We start from the raw sequence: 19969 nt of genomic DNA, 5'->3' as shown, positions 1-19969 counted from the left end.
ACAGCTGGGCTGTACGAGAGGAAGGACACCAAGTGTGCACATCTGAAATCTGAGCTTCAGGCAACTCTAGGCTATGTGTGCTTTTGTGAAATTAAGAACTTTACCAAAATAGGAAGACAAAATGTGGAGAATGCGTACAGTCAGGCTACAGTGTTCAGTAAATAAATCCCATGTGGACCTGAGGAAAGACCAACAGTAGAAGTCAATTAAACAGTGATGTTGTGAAACAGATGCAAAATAGTAACTATAAATACATCCAGTGGAAAGATAGAACTTCTGGACTGACACACAAATGATCTGCCCAGCTCTACCATGTATTTTCTCTAACTGTGGTTCTCTGTGTAATTGTTCTTTGTCTCAGCATTCCATTTGTTTCTTGATTGTGTTACTGCTCCCTCATCCTCTCCACTGTGAGCATCAGTGGCATGCTACAGTGTGGCAGAAGCAGGGACAACATCCTGAGATCACGTGAAGTGTCTCTAGCCCTGCCTTCATGCTCTGCCTCTTAGGCATTGAAGGGTTTTGGAGTGGCAGCAGCAGACAAAAGCTGTTTCAGTATGCTCTGCTTTTCCAAAGGGAAATGAGATTTATATATAGGCCAGTTATTATTAAGCTACTGCACAGCAGGACAAATTACAATTTCAAATATATTTTCAATATAAGTACATTTAAAATATGTCCTTTCTAATGCAGTACAAATCAAGTCTTTTGCAGTTGCTATGAGGACCAGTTAGTTGAACATGAAGCATAACAATTAAGGAGCAAGTTTGCTGGGTTTACTGCATTTGTGGAGACGATATAATTCATACCATTGTTTATTTTTACTTACAACCAGGTATCCTCACTGTTGTCTCCTCAGGATAAGAAAAAGATATGTGCATAAGCAAAAAACAGTTCTTCCTGTCAGTCTCTATGAGTTACTGTTTTTACCTTAAATGTCTGCATAAATCTGTTCTCCAGAGGAGATAAAAATGAGTGGAAACTTTATGCTCTTCCTTTCCCAAAGTTTCCTAACATCAGCCCTAAAGATGTAACCATCTGTTTCGCAACTGACCAACTGTTTGTTTGCTTCTTCCCAGATTTCTCTCTTCATGATTCCAAAACAACAGTCTTTTCTTCCTGTCTGTGCCTCTTTTGAGCCTCTTTTTTTCATCGTCACAATTTAGTTTCATGGCAGACTTCATAATCTCACGGGCACCAGAGCCTTCTGCCAAGGTTTATGCAGATTTAAAGCCTGGCTTAATCTGGCCTGGTATTTATAAAATGTTCTGAACATGTGAAGCACTATAAAAGTAGCGTATATTACTACTGACTCCATGGAAGCCTCCCCCCGCTAACTCAGCACACATCTAAGCTCCTGTTCCTGGAGGTGAGGTGCAATGGCAGAAACAACCAAATCCATTTCTCATCTTTTGAGATTGTATCTGTCTTTTCTTTTTTTCTGTCTCCTTTTTTCTTTTCCTTCCAGAATTTCTGGAAGAAACTGAATAGGAAGGAGAGAGACCCCCTTCAAAGATTTCAACTCCTGACAGTATTCTTTCAAAGAGTTTGGCATAGTCTTCCTGCTTTTTGCTGCTGCTGGACTGCCCAGTTCCCTCATGCTGTTTCTGAAGCACTTTTAAAAGCTGGCAGCCTTTGCAGAAACCTTTTGGAAAAAATATCTTGATGCAGGGGGAGGCTGCTTTCAAACTCTGGTCTGCAGCTGGCACTCGGGATGGGGGAGAAGCCAGTCTCCAAAAGAGGGCCATCCCAGCAACTTGATAAGTATCACTAGCACGACTCAGGGAACTGTGGCCTTTGATAGCTGAATCTGCTGTGTTTTTCAGAGGCTGCTTTCAAAACCTTTTATATGTTTTGTTACTTAGAGCACAAATGAAGGAGATGACTGGCAATTACAGTCCAGGTTTAGTCAGCCTGTCTCCCCCTTCTGTGTTATCAACAAAGGGACAAAGCTCAAAATCAAATGTGTATATTGTCTTGGGTATATTTGTGCCTTTTAATAATTAAATTAATGGATCTTTAAAATATTTTACAGTAGTTGGACTCAAAACATGATCAGCTTGTGTTTTAACACTTGGGAGTGCAGCTATCTAAAATGGAGTCAATAAACTTTCCCTGGCATTCCAAGAAGGCATTCTATGACTCCATTTATTTTTACTTCCCTCCCTCCATTATTTAATAGTTCTTTTAAGAGTTGTGAGTTTTACTTGGTTCCTTTTGATCAGAAGGGAAAGGTACTGTAGGAACTGAGATTCTGTAGTGACTCTGGCTTTGAACTCACCAGGTCTATAAGCCTGCAAGAACATTTTCTCTTTCAGCTTTCTAGCCAGCTCATAGAGCTGGCTGATAAAGGGGTATGTTAAATTGTCCTGAAGGACAGGTAGAAAGCTATGTGCTGCAGTCTGAACTCACAGTGGAACTTATATATATACATTTAGTTTAATCACATTAAAATTTAAATATTAGACTTTCAAGTAGATTTTTAAAAAAGAAAGTCAAGTCATTAAACCCTTTTTGTTTTAAAAAAAAACCAACATCTTTTCCATTCACTTCAGCTTGCTGGGGTCCTGAGCTCCTGCAAATGCTGCAGCTCCATCTTGTGGCACCACAGCCAGTTGTCAAGGGAGGAGGAAAATTTTTCGAAATACGAAGAATGAATAAAAATACTCGGATTTAAATTCTGTATTTTAAGTGAAATTATTTAAGATTTCCTTTCGGTTATCACAGTTAAGAGCCTGCTCTAGTGCTACCTGGAACAAAACGATATTTAAGTTATGCTATTTTAGAAATAGTGTATGAAAGTCCATCCAGTCTATTTCTCTTCAGTATTTTTCTTGCCTGAACAATTGGAGATTTACAGATGTATTACTATTTCTAAGAAAAGAATGTTGTATGTTTGAATCTGTCTATGTATATATAATAGTTCAGTACTTGTAAAGTAGCTTTGATCTGAATTTCTTAAATCACTTGGCAAACATTCATTAAGCATCAAAACATTCAAATTTGTTTGCTCTATCTGCTCATCAATCCATTCATCCATCGTGTACAGAGATTGGGCATATGTTTATATAGACAGTAGACCTTATTCTGCTCTGAATTACGTTATAGTTTAATTTATTTCATTGTAGCTACTCTCAAGTTTCACTGGTCTGACATGAAAATTAGTGTATTGTATATCTGTATACAGACCAAATATATACTCACAAAGTGTGATGAACATATGTTGTAATGTGATCTTAATATAAATAGGTTAGTTCTTTTGGGTTCTCACCTCATCCAGATGGGAACTGACATTCAGTATTTTACACCAGTACAACTGTGTTTAGTTTTTCAACACATCTTGCTCCTGCCTTTGATCTAATCAGCAAATAAACATTCTTGATTTGATTTGCTCAGCTGCTGCCTGAGCCACAAAACCTAGATTTCATCCTGTGTCCTGAACTCGACTCCCATGCTGCTTGTACAAATCTGTTGAATTCAATAAATGTATTTAGCCTTATTAAGATTCAGGAAAGCACATATTATCCTCCAGTGATGCAGCAGATAACAGGAGTTAATAATAACTATGTGATAAAGATCACAGGATTCCCTGTAAACAAGATGCTGCATTGCACAGAGACCATCTTCTCTGCATATGTTTCATAAGTAACTAGGCATCCTCATGGGCTTCTTTAGTTATTTTAGAAAGCTGTGTAAACAGTATTATCTACTTAATGCTCCAAATGGTATAATAATTGATATGGAAATGGGGCAAAGCTCAATAGATCATACTACAACTCTCTGTGGACTCTTGGAGATGATCTGCCTAGAATTTATTTAATTTTTCTTCTAGCTTGTATGTATGCAGTCTGTGGTTTGTTAGACATGCTAGGCAGATGGTGGTTGGATAATGTTTTCCTTTTGACCTTTTTTCTGGGAAAAAAGGTAAATAATTTATACTTGGATTGCTATCTGTTGTAGGTACGGTTCAGAGGTGTCAATGACAGTATGAAGAGTAAGATCATACTGAAAAGTTCTGATGGATTGTGTGCTGTTGTTGAGAGAAGTGGGGAATAACAGATTGCTAGCATTATGGTACTTTGTAGTGGTTGTGTGATTTTTCTTGTTTAGACGACAAGAGCAGTGGAAAGAAATATTGGAGTTCTAAGAAGTGCAAACCCCATGGAGAGTGCATGAGGATTTTAGTTGTTTCTCTAATGGCTTCTTAGTAAGAGTTAAGGAAGGGCAGTAGACAGAGCAAGACAGATACGGATTATAATATTAGCTATTTCCTTTTTAAGCCATTCTTAAAACATTATTCAGATGAGAAAACAAGATGTGGTGGCAGGTAGAGAGCAACCATGTAATTTTTATACATCTTACGGAACAGCCAGAACAGATTCAATATGTGAATGGAGGCCCTGCAGCCACTATGGTAAAGCTGCATTGGGGTGCAATGTTAATGGGGAAAGAGACTGATTTTCTCTGACTGCTTGCAGGAAATCTGCCCTGCCCAGCTACACGTTTTTAACTATGGAAGGCAAAGTCACATGTACAGGTAGAGGGAGCCTGGTCCTTGCAGGCTGTCGTTCTGAGTGGAAGATAATAGCGTCAGTATGGAAACAGGAATGCAATTACCTTTTAGTTTAGTAACATGTAACTACTGAACACTCACTTTGCTGTAAAAATCAAGTGAAAAAGAATATGCATGAGGTAACTTTTGAAATATGAGTAAATGAAAGCAGAATTCTTTGGACAGGTCCAACCAGTCTGTGAGAGTAAAGAGCTAAGAAATCAGAACTGTCTGCCTGTGAAGCTGATGAGCCAGCATGTCTCACTACAGTCCAGTACAATAAATACAAAATTTTGTGACTTCTCTAGTGTATAGGGAAAGTAATGTCTGATTCTAAAATAAGACTGCATTAGCAAGAGACTATGCAATCAATAACAAGCACACAGGTTTGAAAATTCACTGCCTGTAAGTTCTCTTCTATTTTGAGATATCTTCAAGAAATGAAATAGGCTTGTATAAATCAAAATTGCCTCCATTCCAATTAACATTTCTAAGGTAAATGTTGGAGTTAACTTATTTGGTCAAGTTTCACAGCTCTTCTGTTCAGTGGGTACTGGAAACCTGAATGAGGAAACTACTGGGGAAGCACTGGGCAAAGGAAATAGGGGAACAGAGGTTAAGTTACTTGTGCAAAGTGTAGATCAAGTCTGTGGCAGAGCTCCAGGTGAATTCAGGCTCTCTGGGTCACCAGTCACTGCCATCACCATACTAGCTTTCTCTTTCAAAGGATTTTTGGTGTCATCTTAGATGAAATGAGTAAATCTAAAGGTCACTGGCTGTGTTTCTAGGAGGGGGATGCATATATATTTTGCTTGGGGGAGGCTGAATTGTTAGGTCAGATTTTAATTTTATTATATTATAATAGTAATGAAATCAGGAACTGATTTTATGAACACTAGACTTTTTGCCTCTTTGATGATAGATGCTGTAGGCTCTGTGGATTCAGACATGAAGTGGCTTGGCTGGAAGTCTCAGTGCAACAGAAACTCACTTTTTGAGTGAGGCAGATGAGATGTTTTTCCTGGGTACCTCTAAAGACATTGTGGCCAACTGGTTGTCACAGATGCCCCACTGAAAAGGCTCTCCATTAAAGAAGTTCAGTGTTGGGGCTTTATCCAATCGACACACTGTTCCTTCTCTATACCGTTCCTGTATTTGTTTCATTCATTTTCCTCTATAATAAAAGATGACTGGTGGATAGGGACAAAGTCACTTATTTTAGGAGAGTTTTCTGACAAAACTCTGATAGTACATTATATGGAAAAACAGTCTCAGAAGAAGTTTTGCTTGTATCAACAAAACAGTGGGGAACAGAGGGGTAGCACTATTTATTTTAAGGCCTTTTGAATTATGCAATTTTTTATTTTAGCCAAATAACACCTCTTCATATTCCTAGTGTATGCTGCTGTGCCAACAAAAACTGGTTAGCTTTGCATCAGTTAATCCTTCAGAGATTAGAAGTTAATAGCATTACCATGAGTGATGCTTTCCTGGTATTTGTAGGATAGAACTACTTGTAGTGGTAGTTACTACCTTCTAGTGGACAGCCTGCACTATAGGGACCCTCTAATCTTGTAGTCAGCTGTAAGGTGACGTTCTGTGGACACAAAACTCAGTAGGGCAGTTGTGCCTGGGACACTGCACACAATGAGTGTAGGGAGCAAAAAGAGTGAGATTATTTTTACGTATATTTTTGCTCTTTGACAACAAACTGCAGTGGAGACAGAGTAGTGTGACAGCCATGTTTCCTTTCTGCTTCAACTCCGACTCGCTGGAGTGTGATGCAGACCCTAGACATGCTTTCTTCTTTGACATGTTGTTACTGATTCAGACATGATCCTCTAAGAAGGTGTTATCTGTGATCCATTTAACTGTCCTGCAATATGGTATGTTGTGGGAAGATTAGTCCTCACATCTCTTACTTGATTACTTCTAATTCTTCTGGTATAACTAGCAAAAATCATAATTGTCAAATAACAAATGATCCATGTATTTAGAGTCTAATGCCTAGCTGTTCCTATTATTCTGTATTTTTTCCAAGCCATCCCTCTAGTAACAATGCACAGCAATGTTTTTCAGGTTCAGTGCACGTTCAATTAGCTTATTCTTTTATGTGTCTAGGAGGTAAGTTAATACAGTTATTCCTAATTAATAGTGTCACTGTAGTGCATGCAGTATCCATACCTGGAATGAAGGCCTAAAAGTACTCAGTGGACTATGTTCAGCAGAGAATAATGATCCATGCAAGCATGACATGTTAATTAGAATATCTATGAGAATTAATTTAATATATATTATTCAAATAAAAATATGGGATAGACAATAGAGTTGAGGGAAATTACAGAAGCAGGTAAACAGAGACTTCTTTGGCTCTTAAGAAGCTTGCACAGCAGTGTTAAGGCAGGACAAGCTTAGTATTTGTACATGTGGGTTGGATCCCTGAAAGAATTAGCTGTAATATCACAGTGCCACCAAGATGATATTTGCATGGTGTATCAGTCTGTAAAACTAAGACAATGCCCAGTTTACATAAACCTCTGACAGGCAACAGGGAAGCACATGCCTAACACAGGCTGTCTGTTAACCATGTGTCTCACAGCTTGACAATAAGAATTAAATGCTAGCATTATTTTAGCCAGATGTTCTCCTCAACAGCAACCTTTTGTGGTTCCTCTCCATTATGTATATAGTGCACATGATATGAATTTTCTACCCCAGTCAGTGGTGCACTTAAAGATCAGCCCAAACAAGAATTCACCTTCACTGAAAGTCATAAACCTGTATCTGCTACAAAAGGGAAATTAGGCATATTCCCTCATCTCTGGTGGAATGAATGTCTCTTGTATTTTTTGCTGCTACCAAAGTTGATTGTGTACCTTCCCTGTAGGTCCTCCCACCCACAGCAGTTGACTTCAGTGGGAAGAGGCCCAATCCCATCACTCTCAGAAATGGCAAGTGTTGTTTGACCAGGTTTCAGCTGGAAGAGTAAACTACATTCAGTGTCCAAAGATGCATCCTTTAGATTGCATCAATGAAAGGAAGTAGCTATGCATGACCAAGCAATGCCTTTGATTCTGCAGATTCTTACATGCATTATTCTTTTCCTGTTCTGACTTTTCACACGAAATAGGTTGTGTTCTAAATGAGCAAATCATAGAAGACTTTTTTGTTGCAAATTTATTTCTAAAACCTTAATAGCTTAGGTGCTTCTCATATCTGTAGAGTAAATATGTTTTCCAACATTAATCTTTATGTCCCTTTTGAATATGAAAGGTGACTTCCAGTTCTTACTCTTTCAAGAGTTTGTGTCTGGGAAAAAGATTTGACAGCTTTGCTCTTTAAGGAAATGGTTTCTTATGTTCATTGTACATACTCCCGAACTGCGAGTTCTTTCAGGGTAAAAACCCGTACAGGATCTTTCTTTGCCTTCCATTCTTCCACTTTTTCTTGCAAAGAGAGAAAATCCTTGCCAAGTTCATATGCCAAAGCGATCATTGTTTCTAACAATGGGATATAATACCTGTGGCTGGTATGCACATGAAGGCGTGACAGAGCTTTTTCTCCATATTCAAAGGCACTTGCTGGGTTTTCCAGGTCCTTGTGGCACACCACGATAGCACAGAGAGTTGGGACAATGGAGACAGGGTTCTGCCTTGTCAGCCTTTCCTGCAGACCAATGACTTCTAAAAGGATTTCCAGAGCTTTGGTGTACTGGCCACCCCGCAGGCAGCCATATGCTTCCTGAAGCTCCGGCCTTGTTAAAAAGTCAATGAATTTTTTTGATCTTCGGATATATTTCATAGAATATAGAAGTCTCAAGTAGTCCTTGAAGGCTAATTTTCTCTCATTGATTATTTCTTCTGTGAAGTTCCCTGTTAGAGTTTTTTTTGGAAAACTCACATCTTCCATTTCTTCACTAAACTCTTCCAGTAGATTTCTGTGCAGCTTCTCAAAATCTGAATAACGCCGTTCAATTATGGATTTGTTGCTGTCAAAACTCCCTGTTTGCAAAACGATGATTTTATACATCTAAACCAAATGAAAGAGAAAAATAAACATGAGAAGGATAATTTATGGCCCTAGTGCAGTCAGATTTTGCCTGTTCTTGCTTTGAAAAGGCTTTGTGCTTGTGTATTCCACTAGCCAAAACCTTCCTGCACTAATTTTTTTTGTGTAATCCTGTATACTCCTCTGGTTTATAACAGTGCTGCTAAATCAGAGATTGTGTTGCATGCTGAGTACAGGCCTGATCTTTGAAGTCTGCAGCCATCAAATTAATAATTCCTACCTCCTGCTGTTTTGGACTTTTGTCACCAGACTTAATGTTAGCACGTAAATAAGTTGTAGATAAACAATATGCTAACAGATCCCATCCTGCAAGGTGCTGGGAATGATGAACTAGCAACAGACTGAAGCACATATAATCACTTACAAAGCATTTCTATAGCTGTACTTTGTTTATAACAGCCATGGCTGCTGCAATTAATCATCTTCAGTGAACAGAATGGATTTCCCAGACTGAATGTTGAATGTAATCTTTTTTACATTGGTCGTAATAGTCAGATGTTGTTTGTATCAGACATTTCTAGGGACTTGGGGGTGTTGTTAATGCTGTGAAGAAGAGGGAGTATTTGGCAGTAATATTTGGTGTGTGCAAAAATAAGATGGAGCAACTCCAAAGCCTGTTTTCCACTTAACAAGACTCATTGTCTTGTTATTCAAACTTAACTTGGCATATAAGTAATGCAAAATAATGTAACAATTCTACAGAAATCTGTTTGCTATCCAAAAGCCGTTACCAACAGCTAACAGCAACACTGTCCTACATTAAGTGTACTCAAGAGTATGTCTTCCTCACCTCTTCACTAGCCTGAAAATGACTGTAATAAATATGATAGCTGCAAAATATGTGTTGTGCAAAATACGTGTTCTCTTCTGGTCCTGATCCAAGCATAGTGATGTTGAGTGAGGGTCAAATCCCTAATGTGTGTAAAGCAGTGCAGCGCCACTGAGGCCAGAGTAACTGTCACCGTACACCAGCTAAGGATACAGACTCTTTACCTTGCTGGCTTCTCATCATGACCATGTTCACATTCAACTTCACCCTGTTTCCTCTGAATTATATAGAAACTGGAGCAGTTCTACTCATACCAGTTGTTTTCTTTGGTGATGTTGAAGGGTGCAAACCAGTACTAACACTAGTGTATGTCTGATTATCTTCCTTGTTTTTCCTTCAAGAGAAATGATCTCTTTTAATCTTCGTTAAATGATCTTCACAAGCACTCCTTGAAAGGCTTCTAAATTTGAGCTGACTTCTCTGATCTCTTTTTATTTGTAAGCACTGTGACATTTTCCTGTACTTTGTCCTGCTCCCTGCTGAAAAGTGTATAAATGCCTGATACATATTCAAAAGAATCATAAGAGTAATTTTTAAAGCTATCTTTATATCAAGGGCAGCTAAGTGAATAACTTACAAGTACTTGTTTTTTTTATTTGTGGAGCATGCATAAAAAAATGGAAGATCTACCATTTAATTAGACTGTAAATCAAATTAGCTAAATTTTGTTGTAATGTAAATCTTTTTACTTAGGTGTGTGACATGGCTTAGTTTAACTACTTACAGGTATGCTGAATATTCTTGTTCTCATACAGTTTTACCTAAATAATTTTTAACTTTTCAACAAGCTGGATACCACTGAGTATATGCATGCATTGCAGCATCTAACAAAGTGTGTACAGCATGCAGCAAGATCTTAGGAAAGTTTCCAGAGGATGCTTCAAATTCTACCAGGCTGCATCACCCAGTATCAGCAACACGGCTATGATTCTTAGCATTTTTGATCTACAGATATCAGAGTTTGTTGCAAACAAGGCAAATATCCCTATCTGAATTTCACAGGAGTACTGAAAGAGACTTGCTCTGTATCAGTCCTCCTGGAGGCCAGGAGCAGAATCAGAAATAAAAATGAAGTGTTAGCACTGTGAGCAAAGATACAAAAATGCAAACCCTTCTGTTGTTGTCCCACCTACTCATGTTTCAACCTAAAAATATGACAGAAATATGCCACCTAATGGAGGTCTAGGTAGGGAAGGGGAGTGATCCCAAGCAATCTAACTGAAGGATGTTTTCATGTTTGTCAACATCAAATAATTTTGCACTTGTGCTAATAAAAATATCTGATGTGGAAGTTATACAAATGCAACACAGTTGCTACAGCAGGCTAGCTCAGTGGAAGTGTAACTATATTGATGTTTTTATACTTGTGTGAATTTCTTTATAGTTGACAAGCGTCTGGGCTACTAATTTACTTGATATCACTATTCAACTGCTGCAGATTTTGTGAACTGAGTGTCAGAGGTTTTATTTAGGAGTAGATTCCACCAACTACACTCATACAATCAGTGAGAGCAGGTTCTCCTGGGTATGATCATGGCTTGCAAAACTTGGCCCTTGGTATGCCTTTCATGTAGTGAGGCATGCTGTGTGCTGTGCAGACCCCTGCAGAGTGAATAAAATTAATGGTCTTCTTACATATTAATTTCTTAGCTTACCACATATTTAGATAAGTGGTGCTCTACAATTCTGGTGGATGGGATTTCAAAAAGGAGTTGGACTTGTCTGCACTGGCGTTTTTCATTCCTCCAATATTCCTGAAGCTCCTTAGTGGTCATTGAAGAGTTGGGACTTAAGGATGGACTGGAACCTAAAACCAACATATTTAGTATTTGAGATTATAACCTTTGCACTTGGAAAGAAAACTTTTATGCATTTATTGTGAAAGGAGAGCCTAGGATTTCTGTTGCTGTAAGAGAAAGACCTAAAGACTGATAAAATAATTTATTTCACTGATAATAAAGATAGGGCCAGATTATTTGAGGAAAGCTATTGTGGTGTGAAATTTTGAAAGATACCAAATCGGACGCAGAATACAAAGTTGTATAGAAGAAGCCAAGAAGTATTGTATCATACACACAGGCAAACATATATACACATGCATATATATAAATACAGGACAGCTGATTGAAGAGTTTGCTTACAAGGAAATTTCATGTAGCTTTTTGAAGAGGTGATTTATCTCTCAAATCTACTGACAACACTTTTCATCAGGTGGCATATAGGCTAGCAAAGTGGATAAAAGAAAAGGAATATTTGTTTTTCAATGGGCAATGTAGTCAGCTGAAGTCAGTCTGCAATGTGTCTAACATTCAGAAAATGGAGGTGAATGACAACAAATGAATGGGAAAACAACAGCTGGATAAAGATAAAGTATTGGAAAGGCACCACAGTACTCCTTCAGTGGCCCCATTTCTACTTGTTCTTAATCATTTGGCCATACAGTTTCAATCATCAAGGTCTTTGGGGTTTAGCTCAATCCCTTCAAAGCACAGATTTCCTAGAAGAGGTGGTGTTTAGGGCATCTTTGCAGGCTGAATATCTTGATGAGATTACATATATATTGGATTATATATAGTGTTTTATTTCATAATAGATGACAGCAATCTTAGGCATAGTAGCAGTGCTGCCTCTTCATAAGGCATGTGATTAGCCTGTGCTTGAGATTAGCTTCAGTCTTGCCTTGCTCATGCTGCCAAGGAGTTTAGATTTTGCCATGTACAGAAAGCGTGCTCCTAAGGCTGGAATACATTTTAGGCACAGGGATTTTAAAGGAAAACTCTGTGTATGTGCATCTGTTTCACTACTGTTACATGATTACTACAAGGCTTATTTTCAGAGGAGTATAGCCATGTAAATCTGGACTGCTGCTGCAATAAATAAAGCAAAGGTTTTAATATAAAAGATTAATGGTGTAAATAGCTACATGAAAAATAAAATTAAAGGATAGCATTAACCTTGAAGGACATCTTTTTGTAGCTTTTCTTTTCTCACTTTACATGAAATTTCAGCTTTGGGTTGATTTTGTTCTTCATCACATGGGCTTGTGGTAGAAAATGGGGTCATTCTGCTTACAGCTTCCAACAGTTCCTCTTCTGCCGTGCAGTGTGAGTCTTTGTCCATTGCAAATTATTGCTGAAAGATTACAGAAAATACAACATTTCTTAGTAGCATGTCTTTAGAGGATCCAGTCTGGTTGTCGTTTTTGTTGACTTACTCATTATTCTCTGTGAGTGTGTATAAGGGCAACTGCAATTCCATAAAAACTGAAGTAATAAATAGAAGTATCTACGTAGCTACCAGTGAAGAACTATTCCTATAACTATTGTCACTGAAAGTCTCAATATCATTTTGGCAGATTAAAATCAAACATGAAAACATATGGAGTCATGATAAATAAGGTTAGGTGGGGAACTCCATTCTTACATATGAGAATTTTGTCATAAACTTCAGTGGGGGCAAATTTTTTTCATCTTGCATTTTCCTCAAGCTTGTAAGTAACAGTTCAGATGAACTAAAATCTTGGAGATAATAACTAGCAGCCTGGCTCTCTTATACCGCCAGAATTTATTGTTCTCCAGACTCCAAAACTTGACATCTGTTCTTCATCACAATGGGTAGGGCAAAATAGGATGATATCTATAGTGTCATAGTTTCAGGTTCTCTCTAGAGACTTGTTTCTGTACTGTGAGAATAAAGCAACTGAATCTGGGGATGGCTAGGTGGAAGGAGAACTGAGTTTTCTAATTATTCTACAGAATAATTTTCCCTCTTCTTGTCTTTTTAATCTCTATATTGTGCTTGTAGGATATGTGTATGTCTGTTCTGCAAGGACTACTATTTTACCACATGTTGATAAAATGCCTAAAACAATATACTTCTACTCCATAGACCAGATTGTCCCTTCTGGCACCTAAATAACTCCCCAGGATGCTGTTTTGCTTTGTGGGGTTTTTTTTTTGGTTTTGTTTTGTTTTTCTGTGTGTGGTTGTTTTTTTTTTGTTTGTTTTTTTGGTGGTTTTTTTGTTTGTTTTGGTTTTGTTTTGTTTTTTACCCTCCTGTTACATCACTGTATTATACTAGCAGTTGAAAAAGTTGTAAGAGGATCCTAACAACTTTTCCCAGGTGCTGTGTTCTGTTAGCATGAGAGAACTGCTGCTCACAATTCAGCCAACGGGTGATAATCAAATAACATAAAAACCTACTTTAAAATAAACAAGTCCTCCTGCTACAAATGTGAAAATAATGCCCAAGAAGTGGTTGTTGAGTAATAAGAGGGTTTAGGACAGGGACATTATTACATATCATTTGGCCTCAACTTGTGTACCATACAGTTATGCAACGCTGGATAGAGAGGTGAAGAAACTCCTTCAGCAGGGCTATTGATTTCTGGGAAATTACAAAGCTATAAAAAGAAAAGCAATTACTTCCCCCACTGGAAATAATGGAAGTGCAAACCACTTGACTCTAACATAAAGCTTCCTTTGCCTGGCTTGGATAAGCAAGTGCACACATGTTGTCAGCGTCCGTAATAAGAGCATCATGGAAGCCCTTGTTTTTGGACTTCAGACTAGGAGAGGAAAGTTCTCATTGATCTTTTAGATTGGCTTTTTGAACATGAAGAGTAGCCACTTATTGTCTAACTGCTCAGTCGTTTGAAAATCATGACAGTTTATTCCAAGAGCATGAACCTGCAAATATTTGGTTTTAATGTAAAGATAAGCTCAAATATAGTAGATTAAATGAGGAGCCTGCAAATAGCTGAACAAATTTAATTTATAACCTTTTTGTACATTGGTATAACCTTATAAGCAGAACTGTATTTTCTATATCTTTATTTGTATGTTTAACTTTATATACATAATATATATGTGGGTACATATATATAAAAATACTACTTTAAACCAATATTCACCAGAGAAACACAACACACTTGTAAACAGAAGAATGCAGAAGTGAATGTTACAATGTACAAGTCTTCTGCCTTGAATGTATCTGCCTTGAAAACTACCTGTACTTCTTATAAACAGTTTCACAGCTAAAAATCATTATGAGCTTTTCTATCTAAGCTTCTATTTATTTTTACATATTTTAAAATCCAAAACAATACAAACACTCTGCAACAAATGAGGCAATTTTACTGCAAACAGACACCCATCCTGGTCTGTTTCAGGGTGGTGGCCACTCCAGCTGCTGCACTGAGTTGAAACAGTGAAAGCGAAGTGCACAAAACACTCACCTGAAAGCTGCTGCAGAACTTCAGTTGTGGTGGCTGTACAAGGTCACAAAAAGCCTGCCTGCATTTTCAAAATGGAGAAAAACATGTCTGTGTTTTCTTCTAACAGGAACACACTGTGTTTTACAAAAAAGGAAGGAAGAAGCCTCGATTAAATCAGACTTCCTCGTCCAATGGGCTTACTGGTTCAGTGCTGCCGGGTTACGCAGCTTTCCTACCTGCCCCTACAGCCCTTGTGTGCAGGAAGGCACGGCCTGGTGTCTGCAGGGCAGCTCCAGCAGCAAGGGCAGGTGTGCAAGCCCCCGTGTCAGGATTACATGTGCAAACACAAAGTCTGGCAGAGGAAAGAGTTGAACAGTATGTGCAGTCCCAAAATAGATTACAACTTCTCTGTATGGATTTCTGAAACAAAACCAAAACAAAACAAAAAAACAAACAAACAAAAAACCCTCAAACAAACAAAAAAATCCACTTAGCAAAAGAGAGATCAGGAAAAAACAGCCAAATATGTGAATGTGGCTGTGTGGAAATATAAGCACCTTGAGACATCTTTAAAATACAGACTTAACATCAAGTTCAGGAAAGAAGATGCAGATGGTGCCACAATAACTAGCCTCACTCTTTGTAAACTTGCACTTCTGACAGAAATCGCCATTCTACACAGTGCTTAAACATATGATTAATTTCAAATATCTGCCTAATTAAAGTTCAAAAAGGAGCATTATCATATATGACATTACTACTAAACTTGAAACGGGCTTATATGTGTGCCTAAAATTAATCCTGTGCTTAAATTCTTTGTTGAACTGAGGACAAAGTGAGTAAGAATGAAGCATTAATCCACATATCCTTTGGCCCTGATGATTCCTATGGCAGCTTACTTCACTGTGGAAATTTTCTTTAAAGCATCAGGACAGCTATTTCTGGGGAAATAATACGGACACTATCTTTTTTTAGTAATGTAATTTCTCTGTTGCCAAAGCTCACTCACTGAAAAACCAAGTGATTTTAATGCAGCACAAATGTGGGAGGCAATCATCCAAAGGACCACATGGATCCTGCCCCACACATTCCTCTGGAACAAACAATTTAAAATAATGTAAAACCAGGGCCATAAACTGGCAATGCCTCTCTTCTGCTTTATTTCCAACATAAAACAATGCCAGCTTTTATTTGGACTCAGTCTAAATGTAGAAGTTTTGCCAAAATAGCTGTCAGAACGATGAAAAATCACTCCCATGCAGCTACAGCCATACTGGCAAAAGACCTAGTGTTGATGCTGTTCTATTGGCAGAGTCCTTTAGCCAGTTTAGCATGTTCCACACAGAAAGTGATTTAAGTTACACCAGAAAAGGGATGTGTGCTTGCCAATACAGCTCTAAGGTGTAGCTGTACCAGCCAACCCTTTTAAGTGTAGACAAGGCATGGGTTTCTGGCTCAAGTCTAATTCTTTTAAAGTTAGATTTATGGGGTTGGTTACAATTGTGAGGAAAAACCAAGGGGAATTTCAGTGCATTTCACTCATGCTGACAGTTCACAGATGTATTTAAGCTTTGAATTCTGAATCTGTTAATTTATGTGTTGCCAAAAAGCCATGTATTTTGTGATGCTTAGTGCTGTTGTCCTGCCCTTGATAAAGCTAAGGGAAAAGAGGAAAGTATGTACTTCAGGATAGTAAGCATGATCTCTGGTTTCTATTATTTCAGAATAATTAAGTCCTAGTCAAATTAACCTGGATGATTAAAGAAAAGTGGAATCTGTTGTTATGAGCATGGCTGGCTGATATGAAATAATTTACAAGTTAATGGTGTTCTGCAAGAATTTTGTCTGCCTCATTGGAGGCAGCTGTTATGTCACAGCCAGTTCCTGAACAGGTTCCTCATGCCCAGGAGCTATGACATCCACAGCAGGTTTAGCAGGCTGCTGCTCCTTATGCTGCTCCCATGAGCTCAGGTTTGGTCCAGGCAGCTCCTGACCCCTTCACTGGGACCTAGTGTTGTTAGCCTGGCAGCATTTTACTTTCCTACATGTCTACTTGATTAGCACATTCAACAAAAGTCCACAGTGCATAGTCGTGTTTGCTAGTAGAATGTGTAGCTGGTGTCTGTCTTTGTACTTTCTCCATTCCAGTTCCAATGGACAAGTACTGTGCTGAGTTAGGCAGTGGAAAAGGGGGATTTTCACTGTCCCATTTTGAGAGATGGGCACAGTGCTCTTATGCCATCAATTCATCTGATTATTCATAAAAATGTGGTAAATTTTAACGGAAAAGCATGTTCTGTGATTGTCAGTGATGGAAGAGGGATCCACATGCACTTCCTCACTCAAGAGGAATTGTATTCTGTGAAAGCACTGACTTTATCAGGCATGAAGAGTGTTAAAATGCATCTGCCAAGGCATGTGGAAAACGTGTGCCTCTGCAATGGCATAGCAGTAAAGTAAGCTTAAAATCATCACTCTGCAACGCATAAAAGTGGATGTCATAGGAGCTAGGTTGTCCATACAGATTTAAGATGAAAGGACTCATTTTAGGAAAACTAACATGAAAGTTTATGCATAGAATTTGGTAACCAGCCACTAGATGAGCCAGCCTTCTGATGCTGTGTTAAGGATGCCTGAATTGAAAGACCATGTTTGTTTTTGATCATTAAAGAGCCAGAAGGGGCTGCCTTGATTTATACCCTGATTTGGGCAGTTCACATTTTCCCAATCAGATAGATTACATAAACTCAGACAGACACAATATTTAACTGCAGAATACAAAGCTGGTATCAGCTTGAAAAATTGTGAGCTAAACCAGAGTTATACACAAACTGCAGTTTACTGCCAGATTTTCTTGGTATTTTATTATAAGCATAGCAAGGTCTTAGTTTTGTAAAAGAATGTGGCTGCATTAGCCCTATCACAAAATACTCCTCAGGTTCTGTTCTAAAAAATACAGCTTCAGGCAACCTCACAGAGTCTCTGCTGCTTTTCTCTTTCAGATTCCAAACTGTGTAACTAATCCTTATTTATTTTACCAATTTTTTCATTAGAGCTGTAGATAATGATAAAAAACAAGAGGGGGAAGAAATACCTAATATATTTATCCAAGTCCCATTTTATCACTTAACTAGTATTTAGAAAGTGCTGTAATGTTGTCTTTGATGCTTCTATGAGAACTTTTCCTGTTTTTTAATGCAGCTGGATAAATACCTACAATTTCCATGTCCGAAGTGGTGGAAAAATTCAGCTGTTCTGCATGAATATCCTGTACTTTTGGGGTGATGCTGTGATAAATGATTACCATATTCCTGTGCTGGCACAGCACTAAATTCTGTTCCATGCTATTTGTATCATGTTTAATTGTACAGTGTTGTGTCATTTGAAAGTGGAATTTGTTTACCATATTTCATTATGACAAAACATGTCTCTTTTAAGAAGAGTGTAGTTTGATGAAATAATTTGTCATTTAATGGCAAATATCTCATGCTGGTGTTACTGATGGGGTTTTCAACATGAAAGAAACGTAACAGCCAAAACACACAGCCAAAAGCCCTGTTACCATTTTACAACTCCTTTATGCATCTGAAGTATGAAGGAGCTTTAGAGTAAATAACAGTCTTGGCCTGCCTTTCATCTGTGGGCTGTCAGTGACACAGAGCTGTTAGCAAGCCCAGTGGGTCAGTAGGATATTAGCTTGGGTTAAATTTCACAAGCACTGTTCTGGCTGTAGAATGACAAGACTTCCTAAATGGCCTTTGCTGGTCATTCTTTCTGCTGAAATCATGGAGGGCTAAGTACATAATTACATGGATTAGAGAAATGTTTTTAAATATTTGGTTTTTTGAGTTATTAGGTATTCCATATGTAGTTATTCCTATAGAGTACTTTGATATTTAATTCTTATAGTGTCTCTGTCCCTTTCGCTTCTCAGATATAACTATGGTGTACTTAAGCTAATAATTATAGTCACATGCCATCTGTAATTTATTTATATCCAAAATGTAAACATAATGAAATTTGGGATAACAGCATTTATAGCAGACAGGCTAATGCATTTTGTAGCAGCATAAAAGGCAGCTCTACAAATGGAGGAAAATGCAGCTGCTGTGCATAGATAGCCACCTTGAGGATTAGCAGAGCATAACTTGGGTTTATGACATGCCCTGCAAAATGAAGAAATGTAAGGCATGAATCTTAGTCTCTTTTCACTGCTATTAATTCTTTTAAAATTAAGCATTAATTTAAAACAGAATTCTTCTTTTAAAATAATAAGTAAGATGAATAGTGTGAGTGTTCATTCCAGAGTATGGAATATTATTGTTTCCTCAGGAGTTTCCAGTCAACTCCTGCTGGTTTCTGATGCACAAACTGCATCTCTCCATCTTGCACATACCCACCCTGACAAGAGCTTGTGTTGTGCCTTCCCATGTCCTGCTGGGGCAGCGACCCACGCAGCTCCCAGCTGGGTCCCCCAGCCCTGGTCAGGACTGCACTGGGTCTGCTGACCAGCTGTCTCTGGATTCTGGGCATCTATAGGGAACAAACAGCCTTTCCTTGAGCTCAAGTTGAACTGCATGTTACTGAATTACATAAAAACCTGTATTAAAGGAATGTTAAAGAGGCTAAGGAAGTAGGAAAGTGTTTAATTGCATGTCAGCATTATTACAGCCACGACCATATGCTATTTTTTTCAAAGATGCTTCTTTGTAGGAAGTCCATTTCTAGCAGTACAACATTTCAGAAGTGTTTTTAAAATTATAACACTAGTTTAGAACTAAACTACATGATTAAAACAAAAAAAAAAATCTCTAAAAATAAACCTGGTCTTCTGGAAATGTTGAATGCATGACTAGAGCCTTGTAACTGTCCTGTTGAGCAACTCTTTTCTATTCTGAAGCTCATTCATTCATTATTTAAGAAGAGTTCACTATTTATAAAAAACAGTGATGCTAAGTGGATAAAACAGAATAGCATTCAGATGACAGTCACGTTCCAAAGTAGGTCAGTTAAGGAAGAGCTACACTGGGCTTTTATTAAATCAAATATTCAGTAGCATTACTCGCATTTCTTGAGAGTCAAAGTATTAAAAAAAAATGGGTATTGAAGCCACGTTTGACACTGACGGGCAGTCTGTGGGTGACTCCGCAGCCCGTGTTCTTGAGGGACATTTGAAATCCTCCCCCCGTGTACCGGGGGGCTAAAGACACAGCGTCCCGGGGCCTGTTGTGGCCAAAACCCCTCTGGCCATCTTGCCAGCCAACCCTTAGTGGTTTTTCATTTGGGGGAGGTTTTTGAGAGCAAA

General features: G+C 38.2%; 1 protein-coding gene across 1 annotated transcript; it reads right to left on the bottom strand.

Annotated features, from left to right (window-relative positions):
• Positions 1–7850: 7850 nt before the first annotated feature.
• On the bottom strand, positions 7851–12569 carry SNX20 (sorting nexin 20). The gene is made up of 3 exons (XM_009997447.1): positions 12404–12569; positions 11105–11256; positions 7851–8581 (listed from the first exon to the last, which is right to left on the bottom strand). Exons 1-3 carry the CDS (start codon positions 12567–12569, stop codon positions 7913–7915), a joined length of 987 nt encoding a protein of 328 aa, XP_009995749.1. The 3' UTR covers positions 7851–7912.
• Positions 12570–19969: the final 7400 nt, after the last annotated feature.

The sequence above is a fragment of the Chaetura pelagica genome, unplaced genomic scaffold, assembly GCF_000747805.2.
Source record: "Chaetura pelagica isolate M959 unplaced genomic scaffold, ChaPel_1.0 scaffold425, whole genome shotgun sequence".
NCBI classification, from domain to species: Eukaryota; Metazoa; Chordata; class Aves; order Apodiformes; family Apodidae; genus Chaetura; species Chaetura pelagica.
The sequence above is the reverse complement of the archived record's forward strand: the minus strand, read 5'-3'. Positions and strand labels throughout refer to the sequence as shown.